Source organism: Artemia sp. Qi Xiang Cuo, chromosome 21 (genome assembly GCF_049724085.1).
Source record: "Artemia sp. Qi Xiang Cuo chromosome 21, ASM4972408v1, whole genome shotgun sequence".
Lineage (NCBI taxonomy): Eukaryota > Metazoa > Arthropoda > Branchiopoda > Anostraca > Artemiidae > Artemia > Artemia sp. Qi Xiang Cuo.
The window spans coordinates 6,753,383-6,780,675 of record NC_142814.1 but is presented as its reverse complement, the minus strand read 5'-3'; the positions used below and the strand labels follow the sequence as shown (position 1 = coordinate 6,780,675).

General features: G+C 37.1%; 1 protein-coding gene across 1 annotated transcript in view; it reads right to left on the bottom strand.

Annotated features, from left to right (window-relative positions):
* Nucleotides 1–443: 443 nt before the first annotated feature.
* The window catches only part of LOC148939196 (glycine receptor subunit alpha-4-like), a 70,302-nt gene continuing 43,452 nt past the window's right edge, over nucleotides 444–27,293 (bottom strand). The window contains exons 7-9 of the mRNA XM_089106535.1: nucleotides 25,266–25,431; nucleotides 3,601–3,703; nucleotides 444–900 (exon numbers count right to left, since the gene is read on the bottom strand). Of these exons, the coding sequence (XP_088962661.1) occupies nucleotides 520–900; nucleotides 3,601–3,703; nucleotides 25,266–25,431 (650 nt within the window). The 3' untranslated portion in view covers nucleotides 444–519. The remainder of the gene's footprint in view (nucleotides 901–3,600; nucleotides 3,704–25,265; nucleotides 25,432–27,293) is intronic.

The window sequence follows — 27,293 nt, the reverse complement described above, 5'->3', positions numbered from 1 at the left end:
CACTATAGTAAATGGTGTAAGGATTGAAGCTCAGTTAAGACTAGGGTACTTAAAGTACTGGTGAGACAATAATTACATAATAGTTTGCGACAATTGTTATTGGGCCCAAATTTGAATGCAGGTTTCAAGGTCACCGTGCCTAACCGTGGAGATTTTTTCCCCATTTTAGTAAACATAAATCATATGTTTTTCTTTATTTTATGGCTTCTTTGGGTCAGTCCTGGGTTTTAAATATCTAGACCCCTGATGCTGGCCGCACTGCTAGTCGACAAAACTTCCAAGGATCAAAATCTTGTCTCGCCATTGATCCTGGCCACTTATTTCAAAGGCCAGGGCCATATTCAGCCTTAACTCACCAAATATACATCCAAAAGTTATATATTTAATCATAATTCCAACTAGTAAGAATTCCTAAGCCAAAATCCTAAGCCAAAGTCAAAAGCCAAAATTAAAGCCAAATTTATTTTTGAGCCATATTCATTGCTCAAGCATTAAAATTCAGAAAAAGTCATTTAAGGATTATGTAAAGCAGTATATAAAGTAAATAATGTTGATTGCCAGAAATGCAGTTGGGTATAAAATCCTGCATTTTTTGTCAATATACTTCACAGCTTCTCTTTGTGCTAAAAGCCGTTTCGCTCGATGTCTCGACTTATTTGCTTGCGCAATCATCATCCTCTTATATCTATTGTCTTCCCTCGTAATCGTATCGCCGTTCTCTGATGCAAAATCATTATCATGGATTGTTGAGTCTGGAAAGCTGTTTGTTGTTGCTGAAGAGAGCCGCCGCTCATCTTGGTCTCTCATAACTTTTTGAAGCTTAGAGTTTAAGTTTCTTGAAAAAGTAGAGTTGTTTTGTTCTTCCTCGTTTTCATCTATTGATTCTAGTGACAAATGGTTCTGAAAAAAAAGAAACAAAAAACAATTGACTATATCTGTAAACTCTAGATAAACCCATTTCATAATAGAAATAAAGAATTGGGTAAAGTCTAAACTAGTCCACTACCTCAGCCCAGTTCTAGGTACCCAAACACAGTGGTTAAAAACAATTCACCTAAATGTTGAATTTGAAATTTTCAAACTTTAGAAAAAGCTAGTGAAACAATTTGATGAGTTTCATTCAAAGGATAGATCAGTAATACAATCTACGCTGAGTCACTCTTTAATCCTATTGATTAAAGAGTTAATCCTATTGATTAATCCTATTGTCACTCTTTAATCCTATTGATTAATCCTATTGATTAATCCATCGGATTGGTAATCCGATGGATTACCAATCCTCCATTTAAAAAGGAACAGAGCAAATAGTGTTTTCGCAATACTTCAGAAGCGTAAAAATGTCAATTACGACTTTTTTGACATAACAGTGACGAATTGTCTGCTATATGTCATTAGGAAATTTCATCTGACCAGCAGGGGCGTCCTGAGGCTCTTTTTATGGGGGAAGGGGGGGGGGGGGGTGATCTTAGTAAATTTTACCCAGTTGCTACCTGATTTATGCCAAATTTTCTGCAGAAATCAAGAATTTTGCTAAATTTCTGCCGATTTTGCAAAATTTCTGCCAAAATTTTAGCCTTCGGCGCAGTTTTGACCAAATTCCAAAAATATTGGGGGGGGGGGGGGCTCGGGGTGTTCCTGCTGACGAGAGTACATCAAGCACTGGTGGTGAATTCATATACAGAAGTAATGAAATTATTAGCATAACTCAAGATTAAGCCTTTGTTAAGAGGTAGAAGATAAAAAAATTGCCCATTTCTGGGAATTTGCCCTTGCGAATCGCCCTTGTGCATCAGAAGAGTAGCTCCTTTATTTTACACGCAATTCCAATTGCGTTCAAAGCAACGCGTGTAACACGTATTTCAGTTTCGCATAAAGTATACGTGCGCAATTGTAATTTCAATAAGCCTTTTTGGAAATGTATTACACCAAGAGTGTAATAATCTTTAATAGCCCAGGACTTTTGTGGAAAAATTTGACACATAAACAAAAACAAAAGCCCTACCAGTCATTTAATATCCCTCCCGAACTATGGGAATAACATTTCGTCAGGGAGTTTTCTGAACCATATCGACTAATTGAAAATCGCTCCAAAGTCACACTTAAAAATACACTTTTGATAGGGGACCAATCGATATTTATTGCATCAGTTTCGGATGTTCATAATATCATTCGTAAAATAAAGAAACGTTTTTCAAGAGGTACAGATCACGTTTGCGCCAAACACCTCCTATATGGAACCCCTTTTCTTTTTCCCCACCTTGCCCTACTTTTCCAAATGGTGTTTACAAAAGGAATAGTTCCTGCTTCGTTTTCAACTCACCGTCTTACTCCTGTCCCTAAAAGAAAATAAACCCCCAAATGAGTGCTCGTCATATGGGCCAATAATGGTAACTAAAATTTTTGTAAAATTTTTGAGAAGTTGATAATGCCTGAGCTGGTTAATAACTGTTATATGCCCCCACACCAATTTGGGTTCCAGAAAGGAAAAGGTAGCGCTCATGCACTGACGGGACTGTTGTCAGTCTTGATTGATGCTGATAAATCTGGAGAGCCGCTTATTCTAGGGAGCCATAATGTCAGTCGTGCCTTTGATTCGATAATTTACACGCATATCCTCACTGAATTGTATAAACGCGGGGTCAGTACCTGTATTATTCGTGCTTTGTATGATATGTATAATCATTTAAATGTCATTGTTAATCTGGCTCATGGAAAAATTACAGAGGTAACCATACCTGTTCGTCGCGGAGTAAGGTAAGGCGCCCTTACATCCCCAATTGTGTTTAACAACTGTATTCTCGACGCACAATCTCAAGCAGTTTCTTCCTGTATTTTAGAAGGGATAGATGTGTCTCTTATTGCTTATGCGGACGATGTCTTTAACCCCAGCCGAACGGTACTGGTGTTTGAGTAAAAATTTTCCATTTTGAGTCGAGAGTATTCAAAATAAATCTTAAATTTAACGCTGAAAATTCAGAAGTGGTACTATTCTACTGGGGCCCAGTTCCCGAAGGATTTAGAATTGATCTTAATGGAGTATTGATTGCTCCTAAATTTGAAATGAATATTCTTAGCCTCCCAATCGGGAATTCCCTTAAAGCAACTAAAAAGCTTCTCATTCACCATTTCCAGCGCCGGACGTCCATTGACTACGGTGGCATAGTTTCCAATAAACTTCGTTTTAATAATCAGCTGCTAGCTAAGTTATATAACTCATATGCGCTCCCGAATTTTTTATACCTTGCACCTTTTTGGCGTACCTTTTTGGCAACGGAATCAAAGCAACTCCGACAAATTTATTACCGGTATGCTAAATATCTTCTCATATATATATATATATATATATATATATATATATATATATATATATATATATATATATATATATATATATATATATATATATATATATATATAAGCATTGAATTTAGTAAGAAGATGAACAGCTACCATGCATCTCAAAACAATGGTGATAACCATCCAGTTAATAGAAAAGCAGATCATATCAACCATCTTTATATGTTTCCAGAACCTTAATACATTCGGTTTCCGACTGAAACATTAAAATTTTGTACTATTTATAAAGTAATGATAACTTACTGCCACTGCAATCGAACCAAGTGATTGTCGCCTGCTTGAAGACGGCGCTATATGACTTTTGAGCACTTGTCGTGCTGAAAGCTTTGATACATAAAGAGCTCCACTAGAAAAGATCAGACAAAATAAAATGTTAAAAGAAAAACCGGAATCATAAGAAAAAAGAAAACAAATAAATAAAACCGAAAAGAGTTGTTCAAAGCGACAACCTAATAGGAGTATAAAAAGTAAGCTTCATTCTACCCCTGTAACAATTTGAACTTTCAAGCCCCGCACATTTTTGCTGCAGTGACGCTTGATCTTCCTGATCTGTGATTGTCACTACAGATTAGTAAGTGCAGTTACTATCAAAACGGTGCTGACCAGCACCGTATTCTTAAAAACCTTACAGCCTCACTTTTTACTTATCAACAATTACGTATGTGATGCAGCTTTGGCCTGTACAAAAGAGGCTCTTAGTCTAATAAGACCTAGTAGTGCCATGAATGTATAAGAATTTAGAGGGGGGGGGGTGGGGCAAATTGTATTTTTCAAATTAAGGGGAAGGGTAGATTGTTGTTAATTTTACCTTACTCAATGAAAATACCAACTAAAGCATTTTCCAAAAAAATACCCCAATGTAGGTATTTTACAAAATTTAGAGGGGGCACATGTCCTCTTGTCCCTTCCCCTTGGGACACCACTGATACCTAAAATGCCTCTGGGAAACTTTTCAGTCAGAATCCCTCAATTCCTTATAAGTTTGTTCCATAAACGAGTGAAGCGATTGTATTCCTTGTTTTCCTTAATTCCTTACTAAGGTGTATTAAAATTCCGAAAGTTTCCCCTGCAGAAAATTCCCTCTATGAAATTCTCTAACGCAGAAAATTCCTCTCGAAAACTTCCCAACCTCAACCCCACGGACAATCTCTAAAGAATATTCTTCCCCCTTGGAAAATTCCCTCCAAAAAAGAATCGCCCTGAAAAATTCCCCCCATATGTAAAACTAAGCCACCAAAAAGAAAGTATGACAAATACTAATGACTAAGGGAGACCGACGGCTTCGCCGTCGGTCTCCGGCACGAATACGTGGAAAATACGCATTTTTGTATTCTCATTGTCGCTTATCTTTTAATCAATGCTATTGTCCTAGTGAAGCAGCAGGTTGATTTACATTATCCTCCGCTTCTTGTATTTTGATGCAACCTTTGGCATAGTTGTATTTGTCTTGCAATATTCCTTCCAAGAGATATATTCAATGTATCTCTCCGAGAGATCCGAAGATAGCCTCCGAGAGATCATATATTTTAAAAGATGTGCAAGGCATTCTTAAACAGCTTCATCTACCACTACTACTACTATTACTACTAACATATCACCGCAGTACCATGCCGCATGAGGCCAACATGCTCCTCCTCCATCCCAATCTATTCAAAGCGTCCCTCTTTACACCCTCCAAGGAAGCTCCCATTTCCTTTAAATCTTTCTTTATGATATACTCCCACCCCAGACGAGGACAACCTGCTTTTCGTTTAGCCCTAGACGGTTGGCTGTCATCCTTTATCCTTAGAACGTGCCCTAGCCATCTCAACCTTTCTCATTACAGCCCTAGAAAGCGGGATTGAACCACATTTTTCGTACAGCCTACTGTTTAAAATAGAGTCAGTCAGCCGGGTACCCAGAACAATCGTAAGCAATTTCTCTGGAGAACATCTAGGAAATCTTCATCCGCTTTTCAGAGCGCCCATGCTTCAGAGCCATATTTTACCTCTGTCCTGACTGTAGCTTCCAATATTGTAATCTAGGTTTGCAGACTTATCTTCCTATTCTTCCAAACTTTTTTTTAACTGTGATAAAACACCATGAGCCTTGGCTATCCTAATTTTAACATCTTCACTGCTCTCACCGTCTTTACTAATAATACTACAAAGGTAAGTGAAGCTGCCCACCTGATCAATCTTTTCGTTACCCAAAGTTACCTTTTAATCTTCACTTATTCCTGGCTAAAAACATTACGGCTATTGATGGTTCAATTATCACTTAAGTTAAGTGAAACTTAAGCGAATGATGAGCGCAGAACTCTTTACAGAGGAAGACTCGTCCTAAAATAGGCAAATCAATTTATTCGGATGTTGTGGAGTGGGCAATGCAATTTAAAAAAGCAAATCTCAATCTCTGACAGAATCACCTTTGTTAGCTACTCTTTCCTCGGAAATATGGAGGGCTCCGCAGTGAATACATGCAGCGTTAAAGAGTCACACTTATTTTTAATTAAAACTTGTGTAGTTAACTGTATCTTCGTAGGTTTGTACTGGGCTTTATACCACAGTTTGTTGGCTTCGTAGATTGCGGTGGCGTTTTCCTTATAACCTGATATTTCTTTCTTCTTCGCTTTAATTTTTGACTCGTCCTGATTCTCCTTTCCCTTGTCCTCTAAGCGCACAATTCTTTGTTGTTCATTTTCACTTTTGAAACTTTCTGATACTCACTTTCGCATGTCTTCTAACCGCACAATACTTTGTTCTTCACTTTTATTTTTGACAAGTTCTGATCTTCGCTGTTTCTTCGTTCTTCTTTTTCGTTTATCATCACTTCAGACGTTTTTTTCAATGCCATTTAACTTAGCTGCTCATTTAACTTGGCTGGCCTTGTCTCATTTGATGGTCCAGTTTGTTCATTTTGAGCAATTATTGATTGACGTCTTTTTCCTTTAAGGCATTATTAAACTGCTTAAAATCGTATTTTGTGAAAAGACTCATTACATTTGATATTTTATATTTGGCTTTGTTTCTTTTGTAATTTTGCATGCGTAACTAAAAACAATACGATCATTCCTGGAAGGGAAATAATTTATTTTGTTGTCTTAAAATGTGTTCATAAATATGACGTCACTCATATGATTTTATCTCTCCAAAATTAAGGCTCTAAACGAATTTTTTTCAAACTCGTCCTCTACGCAGATTGTTTTTTCAGACCAATTCAAAAATATGGAACCATTTTTGGGAAAAAAATTATACAGAAACAAATACACAATTGTTGCTCATTCAAAGAGAGTAAAAGATAATAATGAAGAAAAGAAGAAATTTTGAGCTATGCCACCGATACTCTAAAATATAGACAGAATGCAAGGTTAAATAAAAACGAGGTCAAAATCTAAATTAGAAAAATTTAAATTTTAAAGTGACAAAATTCCTTGTCATAGGTATCAATAGCGCTGCCTAAGTAAAGAACGATGTTGGCACAATGTATTATTTAATTTGTTTTTTTACTGGTTGGTCTTAGACCAGGGCACTTCGTATCGAAGGAGTTGTCGTAGAAACTTCGAAAAGGGCTCATTCAACTGAAAATTGGAATGGGTTGTGCCCTTTTAATAGTCGAAAGTGGTTGGAAGGCAACTAACACCCCTTCCACGCCCACCATTTCTCCAAACACATCCAATCAAAATTTCGAGAAACCATTTTATTCAACGTAGTTGAAAGATTTACAACTTTTGTCTTTGAGGAGGACAATCCTCCCAAAGTCCTCAAGACAAGGGATGTAATTTATGCCCTGGGGACATATCAGTTCTTTATTGAAAGCGTTGTCACAGAAAACTTCAAAAAGGGCTCATTCAATTAGAAATTCAAAGGGCTAGTGCTCTTTTTAATAGTCAAAAGTGATTGGACGGCAAAAACCACCCCTCTCTGTAAGTTTTGCCCTTGGGGTGTATAAGGTCTTTATAGAAATTGTTGTCGTAGAAACTTAAAAAAGGGCTCATTTGACTGGAAGCTGAAAGGGCTAATGCCCTTTTTAATATTAGAAAGTGATTGGAGGGCAATTAACCCTCCTCTCATGGCCACCATTTTCTCAAACACATCCAATCAAAATTTTCAGATAGCCAATTTTTCAAAGTATTTGAGAGTTAAAGAAATTAGGTCTTTAAGGATGACAACACCCCCACAGCCCTCAGTGTAAGGGTTGAAATTATGCCCTGGGGGCATATACGGGTTTTACAGTAAGCTACTACTACTACTACTAACAACTCACTGCAGTACCAGGCCACCTGAGGCCAACACAGGTACGCCCGCTCCTCCTCCATCTCACTCTATTCAAAGCCTCCCTTTTTACACCCGCCCACGAAGTTCCTATTTCCTTTACATCATTCTTTATGACGTCCTCCCACCCCAGACGAGGACAACCTGCTTTCCGTTTAGCCCTAGATGATTGACCGAAAAGAACAATCTTCGGCAATATGTCATCCTTCATCTGCACAACGTGCCCTAGCCACCTCAAACTTTTTTTCATTATAGCTCTAGGAAGCGGTGTTCAACCACATTTTTCGTACAGCCTACTGATTTAAATACGGTCAATCAGCCGTGTACCCAGAACATTCCTTAAGCAATTTCTCTTGAAAACATCTAGCAAATCTTCATCCGCTTTTCGGAGCGTCCATTCTTCAGAGCCATATTTGACCACTGTCATCACTGTAGCTTCTAATATTCTAATCTAGGTTTTTAGACTTATCTTCCTATTCTTCCAGACTTTTTTGACTGTGAAAAAACACCCTGAGCCTTGGCTATTCTATATTTAACATCTTCACTGCTCCCACCTTCTTTACTAATAATACTACCAAGATAAATGAGGCTGCCCACCTGATCAATCTTTTCATTACCCAACGTCACCTTGTCATCTTCACTTATTCCTAGCCTTAGAGACTTAGTCTTCCTAACATTAATTTTCAAACCAATTCTAGCACCCTGAACTCGCAAAACCTCTAACACTTCATTCATTTTGATCACACTTTCATCTAGGATGCTTAAATCATCAGCATAATCCAAGTCCAAGAAACTTTCCTCCCCATTTGATTCCGTGGTCTCCCATTGCCTTTCCTGTGATCCTTAAGCCAAACTCCATCAAAATGATACATACAAAGGGGGATAGAACACAACCCTGCTTAACTTCTGATTTAATACAAAACCAGCTGTTAACCTCATTTCCTACCTTAACCGCAGCAGTGTTATTATCGAAATAGCACTAATCACTTTAATGTATTTGTCTGGTATACCATATAAGGATAAAACCTTTACTAAAGCTCTTCTATCAACAGAATCGAACGCTTGCTCATAATCTATAAAACTGAGGACCAAAAGTGTTTGAATACTCAGACACTTGTCAATTATTAGCCTAAGAGTGAGAATTTGGTCGACACATCCTCTACCTTTTCTAAAACCGCATGTTCTTCTCTTAAAACTTTGTCTACGGCATCTCTCAGTCTAAAAAGTATCATATTACTAAGTAATTTACTACCTACAGAGACCAGACTAATGCCGCGATAATTACCACACTCACTTTTATCACCTTTCTTATAAAGTGGCTAAATTAAGGTTTTTCTAAAATCGTTAGGTACTTCCCCTTTTTCAAAAATCTTATTCATAATCTTCAGTAACTCATTTCTAATCTCAGAGCCACCATATTCAAGAAACTCATTTACCACCCTATCAGCACCTGGAGCCTTATTATTCTTGAATCCTTTTAGTACTGTTGCTAATTCCTCCTCACAAAACAAATCTTCCTTCACATCAAAGGTATCGCAAACTTTTTCATTTTCCTCTATATTTTTTCCTGCAACTGTATCTCGGTTAAGCAAATTCTCAAAATGTTCGGCCCATCTCTCTTTAGTTTTTTCCTTAACGCTAATTGCCACCCCATTCCTATCTTTAACTGGGCCAAGTCCGGATTGACTACTCCCTCTCAATTTGTTAACGTGCCAGTACAATATTTTACTATTATGCCGTCTAGCTGCATCTTCCAGTTCTTGGGCAATTTTATCCATGGCCTCTACTTCACACCTCCTTAGTTCATATTTTAATGCTTTCTCCACTTTCTTTACATTTCTTTTGTCTTTATACGATCTACCACTCAGATAATTCTTGTACAAGTCCTTTCTCCTTTCTATTAAACATAAAGCTTTTTCATTAATATTCTTAGCTGCAGTTCTAGCTTTCTTCCCTAAGACACCTTCAGCAACTTCACAAATTATTTTTTTTTAAATTATTCCAACCATCTTCCGCATTATCAAATTTTAAACTCTTAATTTTAGCATTCAACTGTTCCTGGAAAGTTCCTCTCAAATTCTCATCCTGGAATCTTCCAACATCATAACTTCCCGGGAGGTAGTTACCTTTCCGATATTTCAGCTTTAAATTAACCTTTAAAACTACTAGGTGGTGATCTTTACTTTTAACATCAATAACAGCACTCCTATATACCCTAGCATCTTGTATTGATCCTGACAGTCTTCAGTTTACTATAACATAATCAATAAGGTTTGCTGTCTTACCTTCACGTGAATACCATGTTAACTTATGAGCCATTTTATGACCAAACACCGTTTTGGTTATAACTAGATTGTTATACCTAAAAAATTGCAAAAGTCTGTATCCATTACTGTTTTCTTTTCCTACACCAAATTTACCAAGGCTGGGATACCATCTATCCCTATTTCTACCAACCTGGGCGTTAAAATCTCCCAGTAATAACATCATATTTCAACCTGGGACCCTGTCTATTTGCTCCTGTAACTGTAAGTAAAATTCATCTGAGTCACTAGTATCTCCGTCAGTCGGTTCTACAGGGGCGTATACTAGTATAACTGATACCCTGAACTTTCTAATCATAAAATGAGCAATTAGTATTCTATTAGTAATACCCTCCCCGCCTTAACAGGACTTAACAGCTTCTTTACTTATCATGCGCCCTACTCCCTGTCTTTGCACCCCATCCTTCCTACCTGAGTAAATTAATTCTTTATCACCTAATTTAATGCTTCCTGCCACTGGGATATATGTTTCTAACACTCCTAATAAATCCAGTTCGAATCGTCTGAATTCGTAAGTCAAAATGTCGATACGATAGTCATTTTTTAATTTCGTAACATTCAAAGTTCCAATTTTCATGTTCTTTAAATCCTTGAAATTATTTTCGCCTCAGGAAAAGCAATGATCCCGGATACCAGTGCAGGACGGGGATCACATATCTTCTCAAGTCTACACCGAAGTGCTTAAGCCGGCCTAGAACCGGCTTAGAACACGGAAGTCCCTGGGACCTCCATGTTGTAGAAACCTAAAAAAAAGGCTCATTAGATTGGAAATTGTGAGAGCTAGTGCTCTTTTTAATACTCGAAATTGATTAAAGGGCAATAAATCCCCCTCTCATGCCCACCATTTCTCCAAACACATCCAATCAAAATTTTGAGATAACCATTTTATTCAACTTTGTTTAAAAGTCTATATTAGGTCTTTGAGTGTGACAATCCTCCTCCCCCAACCCTCAGTCCAAGGGTTGTAAGTTATGCCCTGGGGGTATATAATGTTTTTGTTGAAAGTGTTGTCATAGAAACTTCAAAAAGGGCTCATTTGATTGGAAATTGAAAGGGCTAGTGCCCTTTTAATAGTCTAAAGTAATTGAGGGTAGCTAATTTTGCCAAACACGTCCAATCACAATTTAGAAATAGCCATTTTGTTGAACATAGTTGAAAGTTCTGGAAATTATGTCTTTGAGGATGACAAACCCCCAACACCCCTCAGGACAAGGGTTGTAAGTTATGCCCTTGATGCATATAAGGTTTTTATAGAAAGCGTTGTCGTAGAAACTTCAAACAGGGCTCATTGATTGGAAATTGAAAGGGCTACTGCCCTTTTTAATAGTTGAAAGTGACTGGAGGGCAACTAACCCCCTCTCGTGGCTACCATTTCCCCAAAGACATCCAATCAAAATTTTCAGATAGCCCTTTTTTTTCAAAGTAGTTGAGAGCTAAAGAAGTTAGGTCTTTAAGGATGACAACACCCCCATAGCCCTCAGTGTGAGGGTTGAAAATTATGCCCTGGGGACATATAAGGTTTTTACAGAAAGCAGTGTTGTAGAAACCTAAAAAAGGGCTCATTCGATTGTAAATTGTGAGAGCTAGTACTCTTTTTAATAGTCAAAAGTGATTAAAGGGCAACAAATCCCCCTGTCATGCCCACCATTTCTCCAAACACATCCAATCAAAATTTTGAGATAATCATTTTGTTCAACTTAGTTTAAAGTTCAAGAAATTAGGTCTTTGACGGTGACAATCCTACCCCCCCCCCCCACAACCCTCAGGCCAAGGGTTGTAAGTTATGCCCTGGGGGCATTAAACGTTTTTATTGAAAGTGTTGTCGTAGAAACTTCAAAAAGGGCTCATTTGATTGGAAATTAAAAAGGCTAGTGCTCTTTTTAATAGTCGAAAGTGATTGGAGGGTAGCTAACGCCCCTTTCACGCCCACCATTTTCCCGAACACATCGAATCACAATTTAGAAATAGCCACTTTGTTCAACTTAGTTGAAAGTTCTGGAAATTATGTCTTTGAGGATGACAAACCCCCTACAAGGGTTGTAAGTTATGTCCTTGGGGTATATAAGATTTTTATAGAAAGCGTTGTCGTAGAAATTTCAAAAAGGGCTCATTCGATTGGAAATTGAAAGGCCTACTGCCCTTTTTAATATTTGAAAGTGATTGGAGGGCAATTAAACCTCTTCTCACGCCAGCCATTTCCCCAAATACATCCAATCAATTTTTTACGATAGCAATTTATTTCAACGTAGATGAGAAATAAAGAAATTAGGTCTTTAAGGATTAAAAAAAACCCACAGCCCTCTAGGTAAGGATTGTAAATTATGCCCTTGGGGCATATAAGTTTTTTAAAGAAAGCAGTGTTGTAGAAAATTAAAAAAGGGCTCATTCGATTGGAAATTGAGAGAGGTAGTGCTCTTTTTAATTAAAGGGCAACAAATCCCCCTCTCACGCCCCCCCTGTCTCGCGTCACGTCCAATCACAAGTGTGAGTTACCCATTTTGTTCAACTGAGTTTAATGTTCTGGAAATTATGTCTTTGAGGATGAGAATCCCCCCTCCCCACAAAACTCAGGCCAAGGGTTGTAAGTTATGCCCTGGGGCATATAAGGTTCTTATTGAAAATGTTGTCGTAGAAACTACAAAAAAGGCTCATTCGATTGGAAATTGAAAGGACCACTGCCCTATTTAATAGTTCAATGCAGTTGAAAGTTTTGTAAATTAGGTCTTTGAGGAGGATAACCCCCTTCAGAGCCCTCAGGGCAAGGGTTGTAAGCTATGCCCTGAGGGCATATAAGGTTTTTGAAGTAAGCGTTGTCGTAGAAACTTCAAAAAGAGCTCATTTGATTGGAAATTGAAAGGGCTAGTACCCTTTTTAATAGTTGAGAGTAATTGGAGGGCAGCTAATCCCCCTCTCAGGCCCATCATTTTCCCAAACACATCAAATCATAATTTTGAGATAACCATTTTGTTCAACATAGTTGAAAGTTCTGGAAATTATGTCTTTGAAGATGACAAAACCCCAACACCCCTAAGGGTAAAGGTTGCAAGTTATGTCCTTGTTATATGTAAGGTTTTTGTAGAAAGCAGTTTCGTAGAAACTTGAAAAAGGACTCATTCGATTGGAAATTGAGAGAGATAGTGCTCTTTTTAATAGTCGAATGTGATTAAAGGGCAACAAACCCCCTCTCACGCCCACCATTTCTCCAAACACATCCAATCAAAATTTTAAGATAAAAATTGTGTTCAACGTATTCTAAAGATCTGGAAATTAGGTCTTCGAGGATGACATTTCCCCCCCCCCCAACAACCCTCAGGGAAGTGTTTTAAGTTATGACCTGGGAGCATATAATTATTTTATAGAAAGTGTTGTCGTAGAAACTTTAAAAAGGGCTTATTCGATTTGAATGGGCTTATTCAATTTGAAGGGCTAGTGCCCTTTTTAATAGTTGAAAGCGATTGAAGGGCAACTAATCCCCTCTCAAGCCCACCAGTTTTCCGAACACATTCAATCAAAATTTTTAGATAGCCATTTTGTTCAACATAGTTGAAAGTTCTGGAAATTATGTCTTTGAAGATGACAAACCCCCAACACCCCTAAGGGTAAAGGTTGTAAGTTATCTCCTTGTTATATTTAAGGTTTTTGTAGAAAGCATTGTCGTAGAAACTTGAAAAAGGACTCATTCAATTGGAAATTGAGAGAGATAGTGTTCTTTTTAATAGTCGAATGTGATTAAAGGGCAACAAACCCCCTCTCACGCCCACCATTTCTCCAAACATATCCAATCAAAATTTTAAGATAAAAATTATGTTCAACGTATACTAAAGATCTGGAAATTAGGTCTTCACGGATGACATATCCCCCCCCCCAACACCCCTCAGGGAAGTGTTTTAAGTTATGCCCTGGGAGCATATATTTTTTTTTATAGAAAGTGTTGTCGTAGAATCTTCGAAAAGGGCTTATTCGATTTGAATGGGCTCATTCGATTTGAAGGGCTAGTGCCCTTTTTAATAGTTGAAAGTGATTGGAGGGCAACTAATCCCCTCTCACGCCCACCATTTTGCCGAACACATTCAATCAAAATTTTTAGATAGCCATTTTGTTCAACATAGTTCAAAGGTTATTATGTCCTTGAGGATGACAAACCCCCCACAGCCCCCAGGGAAAAGGTTGTAAATTACGGCCCTGGGGGCATATAATGTTCTTATAGAAAGTGCTGTCGTAGAAACTTCAAAAAGGGCGCATTCAATTTGGAATTGAGAGGGATAGTGCCCTTATTAATAGTCAAAAGCGATTGGAGGGCGAATGCCCCCCACACCCATCAATTTCCCAAACACTTCCGATCAATATTTTTGTATAGCCGTTTTGTTGAACGTAGTTGAACGGTCCAGAAATTAGATTTTTGAGTACGAAAACCCCTCCCCTCCCCCACACCCATGTTTCCCCAAATACTTGCGATCCACATTTTGATATAGCCATTTTGTGAACGTAATTGAAGGGTTCAGAAGTTATGTTTTGGAGTATGACAACCCACCTAAAGCCCTCAGGGCTAAAATTGTAAGTTATGACCTCGGGTTATATAATGTTTTTATAGAAAACGTTGTTGTAAAAACTGCAAAAAGGGGTGATTTGATTGGAAATTGAGAGAGCTTTTGTCATTTTTAATAGTCGAAAGTAATCGGAGGGAAAATCCCCCCGCCCCTCTTGCACGCCCATCATTTCCCCAAATATTTTCAATCAACATTTTGATGTGGCTATTTTGTTCAACGTAGTTGAAAGATCTGGAAATTATGCCTTTGAGGTTGACAACCCTCCCCCCATAGCCCTCAGGACAAGGGTCCTAAGTTATTCCCTTGGGGTATAAGGTTTTTTTTAGAAAGTTTTGTCATAGAAGTGTCAAAAAGGGCTCATTAGATTGGAGGTTGAGAGGACTAGTGCCTTTTTTATTAGTCGATAGTGATCAGAGGGAAAACCCCCCTCCATGCCCCTCATTTCCCCCAAGACTTACAATCAAAATTTTGAGATAGCCATTTTGTTCAGCGGCTCATAAAATTCAGTAAATTATGTTTTAGAGGATTAAAAATCACCCCAGCCCTCAGGGCAAAGATTGTAAATTATGCCCTGGGGACATATTAGGTTTTAAAGAAAGCGGTGTTGTAGAAACCTAAAAAAGGGCTCATTCGATTGTAAATTGTGAGAGCTAGTGCTCTTTTTAATAGTCAAAAGTGATTAAAGGGCAACAAATCCCCCTGTCATGCCCACCATTTCTCCAAACACATCCAATCAAAATTTTGAGATAATCATTTTGTTCAACTTAGTTTAAAGTTCAAGAAATTAGGTCTTTGACGGTGACAATCCTACCCCCCCCCCCCCCCCCCCAACCCTCAGGCCAAGGGTTGTAAGTTATGCCCTGGGGGCATTAAACGTTTTTATTGAAAGTGTTGTCGTAGAAACTTCAAAAAGGGCTCATTTGATTGGAAATTAAAAAGGCTAGTGCTCTTTTTAATAGTCGAAAGTAATTGGAGGGTAGCTAACGCCCCTTTCACGCCCACCATTTTCCCGAACACATCGAATCACAATTTAGAAATAGCCACTTTGTTCAACTTTGTAGAAAGTTCTGGAAATTATGTCTTTGAGGATGATAAACCCCCTACAAGGGTTGTAAGTTATGTCCTTGGGGTATATAAGATTTTTATAGAAAGCGTTGTCGTAGAAATTTCAAAAAGGGCTCATTCGATTGGAAATTGAAAGGCCTACTGCCCTTTTTAATATTTGAAAGTGATTGGAGGGCAATTAAACCTCTTCTCACGCCAGCTATTTCCCCAAATACACCCAATCAATTTTTTACGATAGCAATTTATTTCAACGTAGATGAGAAATAAAGAAATTAGGTCTTTAAGGATTAAAAAAACCCCACAGCCCTCTAGGTAAGGATTGTAAATTATGCCCTTGGGGCATATAAGGTTTTTAAAGAAAGCAGTGTTGTAGAAAATTAAAAAAGGGCTCATTCGATTGGAAATTGAGAGAGGTAGTGCTCTTTTTAATTAAAGGGCAACAAATCCCCCTCTCCCGCCCCCCCTGTCTCGCGTCACGTCCAATCACAATTGTGAGTTACCCATTTTGTTCAACTGAGTTTAAAGTTCTGGAAATTAGGTCTTTGAGGATGAGAATCCCCCCTCCCCACAAAACTCAGGCCAAGGGTTGTAAGTTATGCCCTGGGGCATATAAGGTTCTTATTGAAAATGTTGTCGTAGAAACTACAAAAAAGGCTCATTCGATTGGAAATTGAAAGGACCACTGCCCTTAGGTCTTTGAGGAGGATAACCCCCTTCAGAGCCCTCAGGGCAAGGGTTGTAAGCTATGCCCTGAGGGCATATAAGGTTTTTGAAGTAAGCGTTGTCGTAGAAACTTCAAAAAGAGCTCATTTGATTGGAAATTGAAAGGGCTAGTACCCTTTTTAATAGTTGAGAGTAATTGGAGGGCAGCTAATCCCCCTCTCAGGCCCATCATTTTCCCAAACACATCAAATCATAATTTTGAGATAATCATTTTGTTCAACATAGTTGAAAGTTCTGGAAATTATGTCTTTGAAGATGACAAAACCCCAACACCCCTAAGGGTAAAGGTTGCAAGTTATGTCCTTGTTATATATAAGGTTTTTGTAGAAAGCAGTTTCGTAGAAACTTGAAAAAGGACTCATTCGATTGGAAATTGAGAGAGATAGTGCTCTTTTTAATAGTCGAATGTGATTAAAGGGCAACAAACCCCCTCTCACGCCCACCATTTCTCCAAACACATCCAATCAAAATTTTAATATAAAAATTGTGTTCAACGTATTCTAAAGATCTGGAAATTAGGTTTTCGCGGATGACATTTCCCCCCCCCCCCCCCCAAAAACCCTCAGGGAAGTGTTTTAAGTTATGACCTGGGAGCATATAATTATTTTATAGAAAGTGTTGTCGTAGAAACTTTAAAAAGGGCTTATTCAATTTGAATGGGCTTATTCAATTTGAAGGGCTAGTGCCCTTTTTAATAGTTGAAAGCGATTGGAGGGCAACTAATCCCCTCTCAAGCCCACCATTTTTCCGAACACATTCAATCAAAATTTTTAGATAGCCATTTTGTTCAACATAGTTGAAAGTTCTGGAAATTATGTCTTTGAAGATGACAAACCCCCAACACCCCTAAGGGTAAAGGTTGTAAGTTATCTCCTTGTTATATTTAAGGTTTTTGTAGAAAGCATTGTCGTAGAAACTTGAAAAAGGACTCATTCAATTGGAAATTGAGAGAGATAGTGTTCTTTTTAATAGTCGAATGTGATTAAAGGGCAACAAACCCCCTCTCACGCCCACCATTTCTCCAAACATATCCAATCAAAATTTTAAGATAAAAATTATGTTCAACGTATTCTAAAGATCTGGACATTAGGTCTTCAAGGATGACATATCCCCCCCCCAACACCCCTCAGGGAAGTGTTTTAAGTTATGCCCTGGGAGCATATATTTTTTTTTATAGAAAGTGTTGTCGTAGAATCTTCGAAAAGGGCTTATTCGATTTGAATGGGCTCATTCGATTTGAAGGGCTAGTGCCCTTTTTAATAGTTGAAAGCGATTGGAGGGCAACTAATCCCCTCTCACGCCCACCATTTTGCCGAACACATTCAATCAAAATTTTTAGATAGCCATTTTGTTCAACATAGTTCAAAGGTTATTATGTCCTTGAGGATGACAAACCCCCCACAGCCCCCAGGGAAAAGGTTGTAAATTACGGCCCTGGGGGCATATAATGTTCTTATAGAAAGTGCTGTCGTAGAAACTTCAAAAAGGGCGCATTCAATTTGGAATTGAGAGGGATAGTGCCCTTATTAATAGTCAAAAGCGATTGGAGGGCGAATGCCCCCCACACCCATCAATTTCCCAAACACTTCCGATCAATATTTTTGTATAGCCGTTTTGTTGAACGTAGTTGAACGGTCCAGAAATTAGATTTTTGAGTACGACAACCCCTCCCCTCCCCCACGCCCATGTTTTCCCAAATACTTGCGATCCACATTTTGATATAGCCATTTTGTGAACGTAATTGAAGGGTTCAGAAGTTATGTTTTGGAGTATGACAACCCACCTAAAGCCCTCAGGGCTAAAATTGTAAGTTATGACCTCGGGTTATATAATGTTTTTATAGAAAACATTGTTGTAAAAACTGCAAAAAGGGGTGATTTGATTGGAAATTGAGAGAGCTTTTGTCATTTTTTATAGTCGAAAGTAATCGGAGGGAGAATCCCCCCGCCCCCGGCCCATCATTTCCCCAAACATTTCCGATCAGCATTTTGAAGTGGCCATTTTGTTCAACGTAGTTGAAAGATCTGGAAATTATGCCTTTGAGGTTGACAACCCTCCCCCCATAGCCCTCAGGACAAGGGTTTTAAGTTATGCCCTTGAGGCATATAAGGTTTTTTTTAGAAAGTTTTGTCATAGAAGTGTCAAAAAGGGCTCATTAGATTGGAGGTTGAGAGGACTAGTGCCTTTTTTATTAGTCGATAGTGATCAGAGGGAAAACCCCCCTCCATGCCCCTCATTTCCCCCAAGACTTACAATCAAAATTTTGAGATAGCCATTTTGTTCAGCGGCTCATAAAATTCAGTAAATTATGTTTTAGAGGATTAAAAATCACCCCAGCCCTCAGGGCAAGGTTTGTAAGTTATGCCCTGGGGACATATAAGGTTTTTATAGAAAGCGTGGTCATATAAACTTATGAGGGGGCTCATTGGATTGGTAATCAGACGCTTTAGTGCTCTTTTTAAGAGTCAAAGTGGTCGGAGGGCAGCCAACCCCCCCCCCCAGATAGGTCGTATTGTTCCGAAATGCAGCTAAGAAAAATTTTGAGACAGCCATTCTATTTAAAATAGTCTAAATATCATATAACAAGGCTTTTGGGCTTGAAACAAACCCCAGAGATTTGCGTCAAGGGTGGTAAGTTATGCCCAGGGGGTATTTAAGGTTTTTATGGAAGGAGTGGTTGTTTAACTTTAGAAGCTCAGCCTTTCTACTTGAAAAATACTATGTCAATATAAAACGAACAGAAATTAATTAAAAAAACTTTTTCCACAAAATAAGTTTTTCAAAAAAAAGTGAAGAACTCCATTAAACCAAAAATTACCAAAAATAGAATCAAATAATCTACCCAGCATACAACTACCACAAGTCAGTATCAATAAATAAATGAAAATCAAAACAAACAGAAATTAAAATAAAGCATGGGGATTAGAACCCTACTCATATTAATTTCTGCTCGTTTTGAGTTTGACGCTGCTATTTATTTTAATTTCTGCTTGTTTTGGGTTTCATTTATTTATTGATACTGATTTGTGGTAGTTGTATACTTGGTATATTATTTGATTCTATTTTTGTTCATTTTTGGTTTAATTGAGTTCTTTACTTTTTTTTTGAAAGAACTTATTTTGTGGAAAAGGTTTTTTTTTTAATTAATTCCAAATAAACAAGCGATAGTTTATGCAAAGAAAGTTTTCAAAAAGTCAGAAAGCTTTGTTCAAAAAAAAAGTATTGGGTATTGTCCACAAGGCATAGGCCTACATAAGAAAGTTTGCGATTCCAGTCTGAAGTGACTTTACTTGTATGAATTACGTGACCCTTCGGGAATGAATGCACAACCATGTGGCAATACCTCCTCTGAAATTGAGAAGCACAATCGAGCTGCATTACTTCTTCCAAAACTGGGAAGCTCAGTATGAATTTTTTTTAGTACTTTTAGATCAATTGGTCGTCTCAGAAATTATAAACTATTGCAACTTGGTCCCCCATTGGGCAAAATTGCAGTTTAGTGCCACAAAACGGTAGAAAACTCACCTTTCCCGTGGTACAATTTTTTCTATCTCTTTAAAAAAGTTCGTATCTTTCAATTTCTTGTCTATTAAGACCTTTCCCGATATTAATTAAGAAAAAACTTTCCGTAAAAGAAGTTTTTCAAAGAAAAGCAAAGGCCATTTTAAACTTAAACACAGCAGATAGAAACACCTGCTAAAATTCAAACTCAAAACGACCAGAAATTACTATTAAAGAATAAATTAAACCCAAAACGAACAGAAATTAAATAAACAATCATAGCAAAAAACATACAAAAAGTAATTATATAAATTAATAAAAAGATCTTAAAGCCAGTAATGCTTAAATTGAATATGAAAATCAAGCTTAAAACGAAAAAAAAATATTTTGCTATTAAGGTATAAATGAAACTGAAAACGAGTAGAAATTAAATAAACAAACATACAATAGATATTAGTGTAAATGAATAAATAAATCTTAAAACGAGTGAAACTTAAATTGAATATGCAAATCAAGCTTGAACCGAACAAAAATCACTACAAACAAGAGTTTGGGTATCCTCTCCGTCTCTCACTGTAAAATTATAAAACTACTGCGTCATTGGAACTTTGATACTAGTTTTGATAATGAGATAAACATTTGATGTTGAAAAAAAAGTTTGATTTTGAAATAAGGTTATTTTAAAAATTTGAAACTTTTTGCAATAAAAAACGAACAAAAATTAATTAAAAAAACACTTTCCGTAAAAGAAGTTTTTCAAAGAAAAGTAAAGGCCATTTTAAACTTAAGATCAGCAGATAAAATTACCTGTTAAAATTTAAAGTCAAGATAACCAGAAATTACTATTAAAGAATAAATGAAAGCCAAAACGAACAGAAATTAAATAAACAATCATAGCAAAAAACATTAAACAAGTAATAATATAAATGAATAAATAGATCTTATTGGTTTTACTCCATCAATGGTTTTACGAAATCAAGCTTGAACCGAACAAAAATCACTACAAACAAGAGTTGGGTATTGCCTCCTTCTCTCACTGTAAAAGTCTAAAACCTACTGCGTCATTGGAGCTTTACTGAAAACCAATTTTATTACAAATATTTTGTTTTGTACTTACTATTGAAAATAAACATAAGCATTATAGTAAAATTTTGTAACTGATGAGCTTTCAGCAATTAATCAAGGAGGCACACTTGTGCCTCTATAAAGAGGCGACCCACCACAATGTTAAGTGATTTCAGGTCCTAGAGGTCGCAGAGAGACGGCGGTAATTGCATTTTGTAGCCCAAGCTCAAACTAAGAAACTTGCAAAATTTCATCCTCCTCCGACTTTATCTTCATGGGGTAAACTGGGCCGGAAGTTTGGACCCTCCCACCACAGCTCCCCTTTAACGTTGTCCGATTGGGCTGAAATTTAGAGGTTAAGCTTTCCTAGGGCCCGGGAGCTTATCCTCGAATTTTCAGCTCAATCCGATCACTCCTTCCCTGTTTTCAAAAAACCAAATATAGCCACTTACTGTTCATCTCTTTTTTTTTTTGTTAGCCACGCCTACAGGCCACAGTTGGCACCGGATCCGGTTGAATGAGGACTCATTCGAAGCAGAATTCGACCTGTTAGGGCCTTTTGATATTTTCAGACCGAAAAAATTACCCCCCGAATTTACATTTACGAAAAACCTCGTTTTCCTATATTAGCCCAGGTTAATTTTTCCCACCACAACCCCCCCTGGCACGTTGTCTGATCGGGCTGAAATTTAGAGGATAAGCTTTCCTGGGGCCTGGAAGCTTATCGGCGAAATTTCAGCTCAATCTGATCACTCCTTCACTGTTTTCCAAAAACCACATATCAAGATTTTTGGTAATTTGCTTGCGTCGAAAATACCTTCTATTTGCTAAACAACAATTACTATTGTGTTTGTATAGTCTAGCGGCTGAGACTTTAGACTTTCAGGCGGAAAACTCGGGTTCGATTCACCATCAGAGCAACTTTTTTATATACTTTGAAAAGAAACTCAGTTTCTTTTTTAAATTATTTGAAAATAATTACGTTTTCTAAAGAGTTAAAGAGGCTGAGTTACAAGGTCGACCCTTAAAACGTACAGGGATTAGGAGGCACAGTTGGGGGGCTGTTAAAGAGGCTGAGTTACAAGTTCGAACCTTAAAACGTACAGGGATTAGGAGGCACCCTGTACGACGTGATTTGAGTATTCAGGAATTAAAAGCCTTAACACAAGAATGTTCAAGAGCGGGGGGTTTGGGGGGCGGAAGCCCCCAACTTTAACTCCTGACACGATCAGCTAACAGTTAGTCAAGCAATAATAAGTAATAAACTGTACAAAAACGTGCAGAAATTATTTGAAAAAAACTACGTTTTCTAAAGAGTTAAAGAGGCTGAGTTACAAGGTCGAACCTTAAAACGTACAGGGATTAGGAGGCACAGTTGGGGGCTACCACCCCCAAACCCCGCTTTCGCAGCCTTTAAATATAAAAAAAAATTTCTTTAAACTGAAAGTAAGGAGCGACATTAAAACTTAAAAAGAACAGAAATTATTCCGTATATGAAAGAGGCTGTGCCATCCTCAACGCCTCGCTCTTTACGCTAAAGTTTTTATTGTTTAAAAAAAGAGTTGTGAGAAAGTCAAACTTTAGCGTAAAGAGCGAGGCGTTGAGGATGGCACAGCCTCTTTCATATACGGAATAATTTCTGTTCTTTTTAAGTTTTAATGTCGCTCCTTACTTTCAGTTTAAAGAAATTTTTTTATATTTAAAGGCTGCGAAAGCGGGGGTTTGGGGGTGGTAGCCCCCAACTGTGCCTCCTAATCCCTGTACGTTTTAAGGTTCGACCTTGCAACTCAGCCTCTTTAACTCTTTAGAAAACGTAGTTTTTTTCAAATAATATCATTATACATCAAATATTCAGTTTAATTAATTAGTTCTTTCTAAAGCTGTTCCAACTGAATATAGTTTCACTACAAACAATAGTTTGGTTACTGCTCCTTTCCTTAACTGTAAATAAAAACCAAAAGCCTACTGCGTCATTGGCACTTAACTGAAAACGAATTATATTACAAAAATTTTTCTTTTCCAGTTCTTACAGCATTGAAAATAAAAGTAAAATTACAATGAAATAAATTATTGAACTGATGGATCTTTCAACACTTACTTTCATTATACTTCAAATATGCAATCTGATGTTGTTTACACTTTCCAAGACTGTTCAAGACGCATACAGTTTTAAGTAAAGCGCCAATGACGCAGTAGGTTTTAGACTTTTACAGTGAGAGAAGGAGGAGATACCCAAACTCTTGTTTGTGGTAATTTCTGTTCGTTTCAAAAATGATTTGCATATTCAATTTAAGTTCCAGTCGTCTTAAGATTTATTTACTCATTTACATTAATATCTCTCGTATGTTTGTTTGCATTGATTGCTTATTTAGTTTCTGTTCGTTTTAAGTTTCATTTGTACTTCAATAACAAAATCTATTTTTTTTTCGTTTTAAGCTTGGTTTTCATATTCAATTTAAGCATTACTCGCTTTAAGATCTATTTATTCATTTATATTATTACTTGTTCTATTTTATTTTTGCTATGATTGTTTATTTAATTTTTGTTCGTTTTGGCTTTCATTTATTCTTTAATAGTAATTTCTGGTCGTTTGAGTTTGAATTTTAACGGGTATTTGTATCTGCTGAGCTTAAGTTTAAAATGGCCTTTACTTTTCTTTTAAAAACTTATTTTACGGAAAGCTTTTTTTTAATTAATTTTTGTCCGTTTTTGATTGCAAAAAGTTTCAAATTTTTAAAATAACCTTATTTCAAAATCAAACTTTATTTTTTTCAACTATCACATTATCAAAACTAGTATCAAAGTAACAATACCAAAGTAAAAAATAAAAAAATCCATTTTTTTATCTGAGTAAGGTTTATTGTGCACATTTTAAAACCTAAAAATGAACAACAAGTAATAAAAGAAAAACAACGTTTTTCTGATGCAAGTAAAGAGCAGAGGTGAAGATACTCGCTCACATAAATTCCTGATTTCATTAATTTTGCTTTAGCTTGGAAAACAGCGTAAGCACTCTCTTTATCAGCAAACCTCACTAGGACCGGGCTACCTTGATAGACGATTGCAGAGGGCAGTTTTGATCCTGGATATTCTAAAATCTGGGAGAATTAGGGTCAAACTTTACAGAATTGTCCAGATCTAACCTAACCTAACCATGCGGGCGAATTTTTTGAGGAAACTTTTAGGAAAACACCCCTAGGGGTGTTTTCGGGGGGTGGAATACACCAGGCCCCCAAAAATTTAAAGAAAAAGATTGTCAAAGTGAAATCACGTTGTTGCAATTGGTTAAGTAGAAATTTAGATAACCATGAACATATAAAAAAAAATCAGGAAATATTAAGAGCTCAATATTTAATGAAAGCAACTCCAAGTACAGTTCAGGGCCATAGCCAGGATTTTTTTTCGGGGGTGGGGGGGGGGGTGGGGGTGTACAAAAAAAAACTTCAAAACGCATCAACATTTGTTTATGCTAATTTTTGTTACGTTTTTACGAGTCGGACAAACATTTGGGGGGGGGGCAAACCCCTAACCCCCTCCCCCTGGATATGGCTAGATACAGTTATATTGCCTTTAATTGTGTCGAATTGTGTAAAAAATGACCAACATATCAGCTAAACATATCTTTTGATGGTTTAGTTGGCTTTGGAAATTAACACATTATATATGTCTGAATACTTACGGGCGAATTTTTAGTTTTTAATTTTTAAATTTTCAAATTAACTAATTAGTTTTGCTTTTTTGTTGAGATGGTCCAAAGTGTTAATACTGGTGATCATTATTTTGAAATAACCTAAGGGAAAATCTTAAACTGCTGAGGTAGTTAGGCATAAATAGACTTAAGATGGTCTCAGGGAACAAAAATATTTTTATTTGGATATCTTTGGTACTTTTAAAATTTATCATGTATCTTGAAATATTTAAAAAAAATTCAATATGAACACAAATATATCTGTCTACCCCTTTCTCTAAAATCTGATTGGCTCCTGTGTAAAATTTTTAAGCCAAAAAAAAAATGTTATAAGTTACAAGATTTTTTTCAGGGTAAACTCACTGTTTCTTTGTTCTTGATTTACATTGCTTTTACTTTTTTTCCGTCTTCAAACCGCTGAGCCATAAGCCTTTAGAGGGCACTTTGCTTTGTTTCTTAGTTTATATTTATCCTAAGTGACCTCAAAAGGTACGGCAGTATTCAGTGGAGTGGTGGGTTGACCTGGTTATGCACTTCCCCCATGAGATTTTTATTCGACTAGTAGAAAAGTAACAAAATACAAATAAGTTTTATTAGAAGGGTTTAATACAAATAAGCCTTGTTAATCACTGATCTATTTTTGTAACCCCCCCCCCCCCAAAAAAAAGTGACACCTGGATACCACCTGTCAAAAAATATTAAAATAAGAACTGAAATAGCCGACAGCCAAATTTGAAATTACCTTCTGTTCCAGACAGAATGAATGAAACCATATTGAACGAGTGTTGACCATAAGAATAAAACTACAATGACTGAGTACATATCCAAAGCTTTGACGTAGCCGACTCGTGGAATCTGAGTTGCCGTTAAACGTCGCAATTCTACGTATGTGAAGGTTGCAATAACAGCTGTAAAATCAAAAAAATGGAATTAAAGGCTTAAAAAAACATTTGTTGGGCCCCAGCCCTTTAACAACAGGAATGAAACTTAATATTTCAACTCTTAATGCTACTACCGCTATTGGCTTTAAATCTCCTGTGTACAAATGGTAGTGATAGTAAGGAAGCGCGTCTAAGAGAAACCCGTTTAATGGATACATATCAGTATACACAAAAGCTGTAAAACTCAATAGTGCAGTCAGATATGATATCAGATCCCCCAATCTCAGTTTCTTGGTTTCGATATATCTAGATAGATATACCGCAATAGCACTGCCTAAGTAAAGTGCAAACTTTTAGATGGCTCATTTGTTCGAAACAGTCCAAAGATCAAATAACAATGCCTCCAGGGTTGACAACATCCCCCCCAGAGCCCGGGGACAACGGTTATAATTTATGCCCTGGGGGAATACAAAGTTTGTATAGAAGAGGTGGCCGATTAAACTTTGATGGAGGCTCATTTGATTAGAGACTGAAATTTCTAGTTCCCTTTTTAAGAGTCAGAAGTGCTCGGAGGTCAACGATTTCCCCTTACCATGCCCTATTTTCCACAATGGGTCCGATTAAAATTTTGAGATAGCCATTTTTTTTTTAAAATAGACCAAAGATCATACATCAATGCTTCCAGGGTTGACAAAACCCCCAGAGCCCCGGGACAAGAGTTATAAGTTATGAATAAGGGCAGTTGCGAATCCAGGGGATGAGGGGGGCGTGCGCCCCCTAGTGTAGTCTAAAGTAGTGTAATTTACTTAATTAACGCAAGTTTGCGTTAATCAAACTTGCTCCTAATGAAAGTTTATCGGATCAACCTATTTTGCCTTCCCCCTAAAGAAAATCATGGATCCACCCCTGCCCAAGGGGCATGTAAGTTTTATTGAATTGAAAATTCCAGTGTCCTTTTTAAGAGTCAAAAGATATTGGAGGATAACCCCTACCCCTCCTCCTATGCTTATCATCACTCAAAATCACATCCAAACAAAATTGTGAAACAGCTATTTTGTTCAGAATAGTTGAAAGGTCCATTAAGTATGTCTTAAGGGATGTCAGCCCCCACAGCTCTCAGGGCAAGGGCTATAAGTTAGGCGATTTGTCCATTGTGTACATATGTTTTGCATATAGTATATGCTATTGAGAAAGGTGGGTATGGTTGACCTTTACTTTCCAAACAGACGGGAGGCATCCAGGTGAGCCTTTCAGAGGATGTTGAGGGGAGTGCTGAACTAAACCAAAATATTTTATGTACATACGGCTTTTTCAAAAGGTCATAACTCAACAATGACTGAATATATTAATTTAGAACTGTAAATAAACTGCAAGTTGACTGCTGAAAAAACTAGTTAACTACTGCAAGGATGAGAATAAGCTAAAAATGTTTTCCTCCATATTTCCAGGAGGTTGAGGAGATTGGGTAGTTAGGCGTGGTGAATATGCATATTCAATTAATATGAATATTCATGAATATGTGTTGCATTTGCTTGTTGAATATTTTCTATGATGCCTAAATGCTTACCCTTTTATCTGTTTGTTCTCTCTCCTAATTGCGCATCATTTAGTATTCACCTGCTTGCCTATTTCGATTTTTTTTTTCATATTCGGTTCAAAAATTTTATTCAGCTTAATTCTTCTCCGTCTTCTGGGTTAATATAAATGTTCTAAAGATATTCTATTGGCATTGTGATTTGTCTTTGGGCGGTCGAAAAGCTTTCAATAGATACCAGCAAAAAAACTTTTATTTGTTACTTTCTAAAAAAATTTAATATTTAAGAAAAAGTTTAATTTACGACAAGTTACAAGGACAAGTAAGGGGGGTGATCAATTGACTAAAAAGGCAA